Source organism: Engraulis encrasicolus, chromosome 14, assembly GCF_034702125.1.
Source record: "Engraulis encrasicolus isolate BLACKSEA-1 chromosome 14, IST_EnEncr_1.0, whole genome shotgun sequence".
Classification (NCBI taxonomy): Eukaryota; Metazoa; Chordata; class Actinopteri; order Clupeiformes; family Engraulidae; genus Engraulis; species Engraulis encrasicolus.
In genome coordinates, this window is record NC_085870.1 from 41,730,976 (window position 1) to 41,744,042 (window position 13,067).

The window sequence follows — 13,067 nt, forward strand, 5'->3', positions numbered from 1 at the left end:
CCTCCCAACACACACACACACACACACACACACACACACACACACACACACACACACACACACACACACACACACACACACACACACACACACACACACACACACACTCACACACACACACACAGATACACACACTCAAACTCACACTCACACTCATACACAGACACACACACAAACACAGACACACACACACACACACACACGGACACACACGCGGACACACATGTGCACTTCCATCATATCACCAGAAAAAGGTTTCCACTTAACGATTAAATTGTATCTAAAATGGAAGTCCCAAATCACCAGATTGCTGGCGTTTGACTCTTCCTCCTGATTGCAATTTATGTCGGAAGTCATTGCCGTCCAGCACTCGCTGTGCTGGTTCGAGACCCCAGGAGAACAGGGGGAGGAAGAAGGGAAATAGAAGAAGAAAAAAAGGAAGACGTGAAGTAGAGTAGAGGAAGAAGAGAATGTGCATGTGGATCTGGCACGGCTTTGTCCAAAAAACACCCAAAATGAAAAAAAAAAAGTTGACATCTGTCTGCAGCTTCCCAAAAAAAGGGTGAAAAATTTAGTTCAGCGAGGTGTATGGGTAAAGAAAAATAAATACATCTAAGAATGGCCTCACTGTACCACATAGGGTTTTTATGATTACTTTTAAAAGAATGGTAATTAACTCTATCCTGGTCATTGCGCTTCACAGATTTACAAAGACCTCTAAGTGCCCCCCACCTGCCAGAACACACACACACACACACACACACACACACACACACACACACACACACACACTCACACACACACACACACACACACACACACACACACACACACACACACACACACACACGCACACACACACACACACACATTCTCTCTCTGTCTCTGTCTCTCTCTCTCTGTCTCTCTCTCTCTCTCTCTCTCTCTCTCTCTCTCTCTCTCTCTCTATCTCTCTCTCTCTCTCTCTCTCTCTCTCTCTCTCTCTCTCTCTCTCTCTCTCTCTCTCTCTCTCTCTCTCTCTCTCTCTGCCTGTCAAGGTATGTGTGGGTGCACCTGCATTTGATCTGCATAATGATCAGAAAAGGACGTGAGTTTGACATGAAGGGCGAATACTGAGGAGTGATTTAACCATTTGACTGGTGTGTGTGTATGTGTGCGTGTGTGTGTGTGTGTGTGGGGGGGGGGGGACAGATGTGCTTGTCAGGTCTTTTTTCTGTCTTTGCACGGCGATACTGAGAACTGTTACAAAAGACCACCAGGAGGAAGGAAAAGGTGCACAGAGCGGCAAAGCTGAGAAGAACGGTCATTTGATTAGTCATAATTTCAAACATCCAGTTTGGGGAGATCATTGAGGAGATGTTTGTCATGCCCTCTGTAAATATAAATATATCCAAAGAAAGTTCAAGTCAAGGGTACCCCCAAAATTTGAGAAATGTGTTTTGAATTTGGGGAGGCACAACAAAAGACCTGTTCAAGTTCAGTGGTCTATTTTCATCTGGTTGTTTGGGGTAATTGCTCTTGTCAGTAGTTCCTTTCAGACTGATTTTACGCTCCGACCCATTTCTTTTGGAGGTAGGATTGGGCCCATAAACTTGTTGAACATTGAAGGCAGCCGAGTGTATTACTTCATCCGTAATGAATTCCATTCGGACGTGGAGGACAATGGATCTGTTTATTTTCCGTGGGCTCCTTAGCAAAATAGTTAAGGACTGAATTTCAACACCTGCACTGAGAGACCTGCTTTTTGTGGAGGGAGGATCAACTGAAATGAGTTGGAACGACTGCAAACATGTAATGTACTTTAAGCTTAGTGAGCGACTGCTTTTTTTTTCTTTTTTCTTTTTTTTTTAAACGAGCAACCATAGGGGCAGCAAACAGCATGGTGGAATTTCCTAAGTCTTAATATGCTGTTATTGTGCACTCAGCATTAAGTGTCTGAAAGTACAAACACTTTAGCTAAAAGGAGGACCATCATCCGCTGGGCTTCTCTCAACCACCCCCTTCCTCCCCACACAACTAGGACATTTCCAGCCTTCAACAGCATCTCATTGTAGTTTGGGATCGCTGCCCTTTCATTGCTGCCGGTGTTGAAAGACAAAAACATTTTAAAGCAAATATTGAAGTGTGTGCACCTTTCTCGTGTCTGGTTGCATTGTTGGATTGCCTCACACTCATACAGCCTGCACTGCTGTTCGATGTCAGCTGCTTCATCTTGACAGAGCTATACATTTTTCACGAAAGCAATAAAATCACTTTTGTTCATCTGTATTTCCAGTACAGCTGGATTTAAAAAAAAAAAACCTCCCCTCTGCTGATTTTCACACTGTAACGCAACAGATTACATCATGAAGTGATTTTTTTTTACCCACCACCTCCCCGCCTGCCCACCCCCAAGTTGAGTTGAAAGCCACCCCACAAATTAACAGGAGGAAGTAATTTGGAATTATTATTTGGAGTAGGGTGTGGGGGAGGTGGACTCAGAGGCATGTTGGGCCAGGTTGCTGTGCATAATTGAGGTATCCCACGTGCGGTCCTTTCACAAAGGCCCCCAAAAAGTGCAGACAGGGAGAGAGCGAGAGAGAGAGAGAGAGAGAGAGAGAGAGAGAGAGAGAGAGAGAGAGAGAGCATTCTGTGTGCCCAGGCAGGCAGACCTCAATTGATTAATCACAGCGTAATTAGAGAAGTGCCTGATGCCTACAGAACCCACTTCATGCTATTTAACTGTCACTGTCCGTTTTGGTGAAAACTGCCTGCTCACCAAACTCACTGCCTCAGCACCGCGTGATGTGAAACTGCTGGAGTAAGAAGTGAATGGCAGCATTTTAAACTCCAGTGAATTAGACATTTTACGGCATTTGGACAGGCTCTTTTGGGCATGCTTTTCGAGCTAATGCAATATTTCCAGCTGGTAGTCTTTTTTCCCATTTGCAAACAATAATGGTTCCTGATGCTGTCTATCAAAATATACAATTTATTCAATAGAGGTGCAAAATTAACTAAACTAAAAAACACTAAACTGTTGTTCTGAGATGAAACTGTCTTAAACATTACTCAGAAATATTTATCCTGATAATTTCAAAGAAATGTGTCGATAACTCTATCTGAATTTTGGAATATGATCATTTTAGCTGTATATTGTGTACATGGGTTGGCACTTAATGTCTGTGTAACAGATTTGATAATAATATTTCGTATGAAACCGTATTCTATCTGATATTTACAGCTATAACTATAGCTATAATATAAATGATGCTTATTCCTTCTATAGGGAAATAGAAAAGAAATGCCACGAAGTCCAGGCTTAAGAGATGAGTAGGCCTAATGATTTTTAGAAAGGGTGCGTCTAGGCCTATACCGTTGGACCGTTGGTGAAATTTTATTCTCACCTTCGTCTCGAAAATGCATCATTACTCTCAAACAACTGGGCTCACTTATCTCTGCCGACTACATTTTGTAGGCTACTACACCACAGACAAAAAAAATAACAAAATAAATAATAATAAAATCGATTTTAAAATCGGACACAGTGACAGGCCTGTAATTGTTTTGATGGCGGATAATGGAAAATGAGCGTTTCACGAAAGGAACAAAAACATAATGAGTGACACTACATTAACGTTTCGGGAAAGGGAAAATAACGCAGTTGTCTGAAATGTCTTCGCTGCCTCTATACGACTGGAATAGGCCTAGGCCTACATGAAATTGATCAAAGTAAAAAATAGCTTGTGTGCATAATAATAATAATAATAATAATAATAATAATAATAATAATAATAATAATAAGATCATGGCTGTTCAAGAACTTAATTTCAATGAACGACCTGATAGTGCCAACCCAAAAAACGAAAACGGGTAATGCTTACCATTACCATGATTACGTAGATTGCGCAATTGCGCACGACTGACGCCCCACTTACCCTCAAATTAGAGCAGATTAAATTAATTTCTAGACAACGCTCATTTGAAAGACAAAATGTGAAACACTCGTGCTAATATATAGGGTGAACATTGGTAAAGTGGGACAACTGGTAAAGTGGGACAGTTAACATTTATCATCAATATCTTCATGTTGCTTTACTGTAGCCAATTAAATCTTTTGGATACATTTTCTCTAGCATGTAATGTTTAAAATATAATATTAAGTGTGGTTGTGATGTCTTCCTGGGGGGCGTGATAACATGTCATTCAAAGGCTGAACCAAAAAAACAACGATTTTGAAAATGACATAGCAATCTGAGGTCAATCATATTAAGGGCCTAGCACTTTAAATATTGATGTTAAGCCTCAACAACTGTTTTCATATGAAAGGTGACTTCATTAAGTATCATCAAGTTAAAAATTCATTCATTTTTTTAATAAAATATTTTAATTAGGGGCACATTTTCCACTGTCCCACTTTACCAATGGCTATTGGTAAAGTGGGACAGGGCACATTTTTTATGGTGAAACAGCAAAAAGTGTATTATATTTCAATAAAATGTTGCTTATAATTGCTTATTATAAGAAAATTACTAATAAAATATTGAATTAGTCTCTTTTTCAGTAGTAATATGCTTGCTGTATCAGGTTTATGGGTGCGTTGTATGTAAACAGGTTTATGCAACAAATTCTTCATATAAAGGTAACAAAATGTATGTAAACAAACAGTTTTTACATAAATGCACATATAACAAACTTTAATATCCATGTCAATTGTGTAATAAATAAAATAAAATGTAAAAATCAGCAATGTCCCACTCTACCAGTGGTCAGGAAGTTCATTCTGAACTTGACCAGAACTGTTTAAAGCAATATAATTTCTTCTGTGATGAAAATATTTCCAAAATTTCTGCTTAATTTTGTTAAAGACACCCTAGATTTTGAAAATAACATAAAAGTTTGACATATGATGTAATGGCATTTGCCTACAATGACAAAGAACCTGAAATTTCAAAAATCGTCCCACTTTACCAATGTTCACCCTACATTTAATATCGCGTTGGACTTTCTCTATTTAAAAGCTACAATTACATGGAATGGCATTGGGACCCCAGCCTCTGCGTGCATATGGATCAATATAACTTCAGCCTCGCGAAGCTGAGCTCTGATTTAGGGCCAAGAGAGGCAAAGGTATTTTACGCCTGATCTATGTGCCATCATTCATGGTGAAAAAGTTTTCCAACTAACATCATTCAAATTCCAATATCTTCGGTAGCGTCGTTAGCCTGTTAAGGTAGCCAAACGACTAGGCTATTACGCCTACCACATGAATAGACTACTTATTTTATGTTATGGACACATTACCCTCATACAGTTTTGTTGAAATATGTATATCGTATCACTTTATCGAATTAAAGATCATTACATTATCCAAGATAATAATCCCAGGTATTACCATTTGAAATAATAAAATGGGTCAGTTACACATGACTGCGTTCATATAGATACAAATATTATACGTTTAACAAAACGTCCATTCCAATTTGCTAAATCAATCAACACCATCGGCAGAGATGCACAGCAATTATAGATTTGTGAGTCTGATTGCGTGGGTCAAGGAGTTGAGCGCGAGCTAATAAAGAGCGTGAAACTGCACGTGCTGAGTTCAGTGCTCGGCCTCATCATTGCGCGGACACTGTTCGTCTGTCGAGCAGGAAGCCAAGTCCCTGGTTGGTCAAAAAGGGTTAATGAGCCATTTAACCTCTCCAGTCCCAGGGCAGAGATCCGTACACACACATGTCAGACCTTGTGCGCAAAACAGAAAAAAAGTCACTAGTGTTAAGAGTGATGCAGCCACCGCGGTTCTAAAAAGCAAAACAAGTAGCTAAAGTGGCTGTCACTCAGTTTAACAGTTTCCATGCTAAGGCTCATTTACATAGAGAAAAGAATGCGCCAGACACTTGAGTTTTGCCAATTAAAAACATAATGCGCCCCATTGCTATAAAATAAGACCAAGGACCATAGCTGGTCGAAAGCAGCCATAACAATAATAGTCCTGATGTTGTAATAGGCTAACTATTACGCCCTCAGCACTCATCCCGGCTACATTCTAAGATGTGATATCGCCTATCCCATCATCTTCTATGCAAATCCAATGTTGGGTTAAAGCGGTGACGTTTGAGAGAGACGGGGGGGGGGGGGGTGTCTTGGCTTTAAACATTTGATAAAAGGTTTTCATGAGCCGTAATGTTAAGTGCTGGGCTGCAACCCAGACCACTGTTTTACTTATGCTTCGAAATGGATCTCAAGACATTTTTGTTCAGTTGGTAATTTTGTTAAGTGGACCAAACGGACAAGGAGGCTCATATGGAATGTTTTTTTCTTTAAAAAAAAAAAATGAATCTGGGGCATTGGTAACATCTTTGGGTCTGCAATCGGCTACATACGGATGTATGGTTTTGCGCGTCACATGAAGATAGACACGCAGCCAATCAATTTTTACAAAGATTTGGTTTTGACAACAATATGCAGGCATGATGTGCGTCAGTATATCAAAAGTGCGAATTAACAGAGACAAAAGTATTTGCTAGCCACTGCAAAATAAATGGTAAAATTAATGAGGCACTCTACAATTAGGTGTGTATTCGAAGTCGTCTGGCAAATTCCATACCGGCATTTGGCTAGTGCAAATGTCTACCCCTGCAGCATATAATAATAATAATACTAATACTACTACTACTACTACTACTACTACTACTACTACTACTACTACTACTACTAATAATAATAATAATAATAATAATACATTTCTTACTTATGTAGGCCTATGTATATTATTTCTTAATTCTGAGACTATTGCCGCAACCCATCGGCATGGGGCCTGCACTTCAGTTTTGAAAACACACTGGAACCCTTTCTGCCATTACAAAAAATATTCAGTCAATATTTTTTTCAAGAATAAATATCTATTTTTTTTGCAAAAACACGGCAACCACATGTTTACCGTCTGCGTAAACATGCACGACTTGAATATAAGTTGTAATGAAAATTGGCACAGTTGTTGCCTCTCCCACAGTCAGCTCTACTAAACACTTCTGCCTCAAATTAAAGATCCGCTCAGTCCTGTCATCTCATGTGGTTCCGTGTTACAACAAAACTGTTTGGTTTACGCATGGTTGTAACTTATTTTTGTTACTTGAGGACCAAAACCTATATATATTATAAAGGCCCTGAACATTCAGAGTCCAACGTCTGTAAAGCATCTCTGATCCTGCATCCGAACATTTCCATTCGTACACCCCTCATGCCCACGCAGTCGTTCTCGTCAGCACCACAATTTGTTACGAAGGCAAAATCACTAATTTCATAAATTACATAGTGGTGTGTACACCAAGAAAATAATGGCCTTATTCATTAAAAAAGAGGCTTGTTTTGTAGTCCTCTGTTTATAGCCTCTCGCCAGCCTTCACCTTCTGTAAACACGTTAGAATGGGCTGCAAAGGGAACAAGTAATTAAAAGATAAAACGGAATAACCATACAAATATATTTAATGTAATTCATATAAACTATTATGGTGTGTTCTAAATGAAGCCTGTGCTACTGAGAGCGCCAGCAGATGATGTTTAGCCCACTGTGTGCTGCTGTGCAAGAGGAAAGACACTGCTTCAACATAAGGACGGACATGAAATCACTGTGGACTCAAAATAAGGTTTAATATGAACTCAAATCAAACATTGACCTTGACATTAAACCCTCTAAATATGCTTGGTAGCCTGCGCTGTATCCAAATAGACCGCAGAGGCATTGGCATCGTGAAATGCACAATGGCTTTAATGCCTTATATTGGTGAAAAGGTATCGGTATTGGTGCTGATGCAGAAAAATAGCATGCGCCATTGTGCCATGCGCAACTCTTAATTTGTAATGCGTAATTCTGAATGACGATGTTGATCACCAGGCCTATTAAAACATAGACTGCAGATCCTATCAGAGGAAGATCTGACACAAACTCCTCTAAAATGTCATTCCAGGGTGGATATCTCATAGGCCTCCTAAAATTGTAAACGGACATTAAATTAAACACATTATATCACGGGCCAAATACCTCAACTGCTTTCCTGTTTTACGCAAAGCTGACACCAGCGTCACTGGGTTGCCTACCCACACCGTACACTGTGTTTCATATGACATTTGCACCTGTTCAAAAAGATAGCCTAAGACCTTTGCAGACGTGTGAACTTTATGCATGACGAGTACACTATTTTACCGCGTTCTTTACATTGAACATGAATACTACTTGTAAAAAAAATAACATGTAGGCGTTGCACAGGATAATTTCACTTTAGTTAGGCTATATATGATTAATATCGCCGACAGTAGACCCTGTGCTGCCTCAACATTAATGAAGTGTACCTAAGGGGAAAGCACCTCGTTAAAAAGTCATTACCTTTGGAAAATATGTAATGCTTTATACGGCATATTTACCGAAGTCTGAATAACACACACGTCGAGTGATTAAGTGAACATGTTACCTCGCCTTTGCTAGACACGAAGATGTTGTAAAAACATATATTATTGCACATCAATCAAACTGACATGCAATACACTCCTATTGTCAATTATATTGTCCTTTTATTTGTCTTAGAGTAGACACCACCAGGTGTAGGCCTACTGACACGGTCTGATAAATGGATTTACACCTGAAATAATCTCTATAATATGGGTGGGTTTCTTCACTTGGTGTTTTAAAATAAAGAATCATTTCATTTGTTATGTGAAAAAAACACATTTAATTGCATCAAAACATATTGTTAAGATAACATTTGAGCTTAGTTTTATGTACAACGAATTTGAGTGCTCTTGTCCAACAGAAAACGTGTATCTGTACTGACCAGAATTTTGTTCCTTGCCTTCAGACAGGGCATGCAGAAGAGTCTATTCACCATGTCTCTGAAGGAAGAACACTCGGCGGGAAAGGGTATTTGGGAGAAGAGGCAGAGTTTTTAGAACTAACGCAGACCTCCACGTCTGGGCAGAGCTCGCCTGTCCAAAGTTCCAGCAAGTCGACTGGGGAGCGCATCCCAGGGAACATGTTGTGTTTTTTGTTGTTGTTGAGGCGACAGCGCGTCCTACTGTTGGCAGTACTTTCATGTCAGTATTCGAGTCATTTACTCCTCCTGATTAGAATCCGAGCGTGTCGATGAGGAGCTGTCAGAAAGCCGGTCTGTTTCCCGCGACTTTTCCTGCTCCGAGAGTTGCTCGCTGGTTGGAATGGAGTTCTTCTTCGGTCGGCCTTTAGGTTTGGTTGGAGACTCCAGTCCTCCTCCTTGTAAGACCTGTGCATTACATTAAAAATAGGGAACGTATACAGTTAAAATCCACGGCGATTTGCGATTTTTAAATGTCTGTAGCCTGTTCAAAAGCATTTTACGCACGCACAAAGAACTTACTATTTTCTTCCACTTCATTCTTCTATTTTGGTACCACGTTTTAACTTGAAGTTGGCTGAGGCCTAGTGATTCTGCCAGGTCTATTCTGTAACGAAGAAAACACACCTTGTTAATTCCATTTACAATGAGGATCCCAATCACAACCCCATAGGGCTAAATATGATCACAGCAAGTCCACTGTTGACAATACATTTTTTTGTTTAATCTCACTGCGTACCTGTCTGGAGTGGAGAGATATTTTTGCTTTTCGAATCTCTTTTCCAAGCCCATGAGCTGGAGCTCTGTGAAAACTGTTCTACTCCGTCTTCCTTTCTTCGTCTTGCTCACGCCGTCTCCGCCGGGGTCAAGTTTACTACGCAGATGGAGATCCAGTGGCAAGTGATGTGAAGCCGCACCAACCTGTAGGCCAGACGCCCCGGAGAGCAGCGCCGATCCCAGTGGCGCTCCTAACGAACACGACAGAGGTGACATGGGGAACTTCAGGATACTGCCTTGGTCTGCCTTAAAGACTGCGGGAGTAACAAAAAAACAACGTGTTTAGTCGAACACTTGGCTACATGATGATCACCTATTACATTTTTAACCGCTATCAATTAAGGATAGCTTAAACATATATTTAGGGAAATGTACACTGCACTGAATAGATAGGCCCGGTAATCTTATAATAATAATAATGATAATAATAAGAAGAACTATGATTCAACGTCATGATCACCAACAGGGCCTGAGGCCTAATGGATATGCCTATTTTGCTGAATATGAAGACAAGTCCGTCTCATACCCTGACAAAAATTAGGAATATACAGAATAGTGTAGATGCATTTAAAGTCAAAGCCAGTGTCAAAGTTAACTTTGTTTTTACTGTTAATTGGTTGGGTGCATTGAGAAATTGCCTTTATTGCTGTAAATGGAAAACTGGTTACCAGTACCAGGACATGTTCTATTCCAGAATGAGCGATATGACTAAATATAGGCCTACCACAGACTTTACCCAACTGATGCACAATTCTGCCAGGATGGGGTAACTGATGGAATGAATTAAATATTAAATATGAATACATAGATTTCCTCAAACAGTGCGCAAACAGTCATTTGCTGTGTCCAAAAGCCTCTCCAGGATTTAAAAACATCTATTCCTCCTAACGTTCTTTTCCAACGAACTTCACAAACCGTTTATTTTCCTAATTGCAGTTTCCATCCTGTTATTTACTCCATATTACACATCTTCACATGTCCAGGTAACGCAGAGGGCCATAACTACACAACACAGCACAGCTGTTTTATCTCCAACATTTACAAAACATCACCACACAGACGACATGTGCGCATAAGTCCTGTGCAAATAAGGGCTATGCACTTACCTAAATGATTGTGGTACGGTCGCGCAGAAAGAAGAGCTTGTACTCCAAATTTGAGCAGCTCTCCGGCTGGAGCGGCCACTTTGTGGTCAGGGTGGTCCGTCAAAATTTCTTCGATCATAAAACTCCTGTAGCGATGGGATCTGTGGTCAGGATGTGCTTCCGGGGGATAATAGTGTCCCCCTAGCTCCAAATGATGCTGCATGACTTTGTAAACAGCTGTGAAGTCACAGGTCCAAGAGTAATTTCGCGCAGAAGATGGAGGGGGAAAACAAAAGTTCTTTCCAACAAGCTTTGGCGTTAATGGTTATCCCCACATTTGGCAACGTATCCTCACTGATGAAGAGCAGTTGAATGGTACAGCAAACGTCTCTCACACGGAAAGAACAGTTTCGCTGGCCAGCCTCATTTCAGGCAGAAATCAAACCGCGCTGGGTTTAGTATCCAAGCGGAGATGATGGGTGTGCCCAAGTTGTGTTCGCCGTGCGTAAAATAAACTCAAAATGCGTTAAATCCGAATCAGGTAAGATGGCTGTTATCTGTATGGCGCGAGGAGAATGAAAGCTACGCGACTGAGCAGATGAGATGGAGTTTACCTTTCAAGTCAACCAGTCTAGAGTTCAGCCCATTTTAAGGGATACGTCATGGCCCTCCCCCTCAGAGAGTAAACAGTGGGAACTGGCTAACGGGACATTTACATGCAAACGCATCTATTCTCCGGTCATTTCACAATTTCAGCGTAATGATTTCCACAAATGATTTGTGTAATGGCTGCACTTGCCCTTCGTGCAGGGTTCTTCATAAACTGCAGCCACATTTTTCGTAGAAGAATGTCAATAACTTATTGTTGGCTACAAACATCTTTATGATTTGTAAAACGATAAGATGCATTTGGAAAGATGTCTTGGAAAGATTTGCTTTTGTACAAATAATAATTTCAGGTCAAAATCAACCGCGGAATAATGTTTTGTTAAATGGTAGGCCTAGGTCTATTGTAAAAATAAATTGTCTCAAGTCCAAAATGTTTTTAAATATTTAAAAATATTGCCACAATCACCATTTTTTCTCCAATTGATTCGGGACCCTATATTCCCCATGTGGACTACGCACAGTGACTTTGTGTGTGTGTGTGTGTGTGTGTGTGTGTGTGTGTGTGTGTGTGTGTGTGTGTGTGTGTGTGTGTGTGTGAGAGAGAGAGAGAGAGAGAGAGAGAGAGAGAGAGAGAGAGAGAGAGAGAGATCTGACTTTGGCTAATGTATTCTACCTTAATTTCCGTCGTGATTAATAAGTCATACTTTACTCTACCAAGCTTTTACATTTCTCTCGATGTGCCATGGGTTAACATGTTCATGGTTGTGACATGACACGGCCGTCAGATGTTTCATAGATATTTTGCTCATGAGACAGCTGCTCAAAGCTCGAATTTGCACACAGTTGGAGACCTAACAGATTTCACTCACATTAACCGAATAAATCGAGTAGACAATAAAATCAGACAGGGAAAACCTGTTGTTGGCTTCTTTGGCCTAGCCTATAGGCGTGAGTCATATTCATTTACATCCTCGTGTCAAATCAACCATATCTTGCTTCATTTGGAGGTCTTGATATGCGGAGAACTTTTAGTTATTATTAGGCCTACTTAAGCCTTGCCTCTTATTGTCAATATGATGATGTTGATTATATGTTATTGCTATTAGGGCCTATGCTATTGTTATTATTATTATTATTATTATTATTATTATTATTATTATTATTATTATTATTAGGCCTGTTGTTGTTATTATTATTATTATTATTATTACTATAATTATTATTATTATTATTACTATAATTATTTCAGTAGGCCTATATACAACAAATTTAGGCCACATCTGATTATCTTGAAAGGCCTGCGCCTATTTTTAAAAATAGCCTACTTCAATAGCCCTTCTTTATTGCCGTTTTTTAGATTAAACTAGGCCTACAGCTCATTTCAATAGACTCACTCGCTCAGGCGTTGTCGGCCTTTTGGTTAGGCCGACCCGTACCTTACAGAACGCACTATTAGCGTTTATTTGGGAAGCTATTCATTTGGGCTATTGGATCCAGGTTAGGCCTACATAGATTTCACAGCATTGTGCCTGTTGTCGGCCCATAAAAATAGGCTGATGCGCGGTGTCCGCAAAAAACATTGTTTTCTTCAAAGTTTTTCTTTAATAGTCAGTCAACTTACTTTGTCATCATTGGGATCAAAGCATTGAAAAAAAATCTTGAGTTTAAAATGTAGCCTATAGTTAAAAAGTTAGTTCAGGCAGGGCTGACTGGGACAACAAACGCTCCGGGCATTTTTTCCCCGGGCACC

General features: G+C 40.1%; 1 protein-coding gene across 1 annotated transcript; it reads right to left on the minus strand.

The window, feature by feature from the left end:
* Positions 1–8,615: 8,615 nt before the first annotated feature.
* Positions 8,616–11,314, minus strand: barx1 (BARX homeobox 1). The gene is made up of 4 exons (XM_063216536.1): positions 10,730–11,314; positions 9,586–9,877; positions 9,369–9,453; positions 8,616–9,254 (listed from the first exon to the last, which is right to left on the minus strand). Exons 1-4 carry the CDS (start codon positions 10,929–10,931, stop codon positions 9,087–9,089), a joined length of 747 nt encoding a protein of 248 aa, XP_063072606.1. The 5' UTR covers positions 10,932–11,314; the 3' UTR covers positions 8,616–9,086.
* Positions 11,315–13,067: the final 1,753 nt, after the last annotated feature.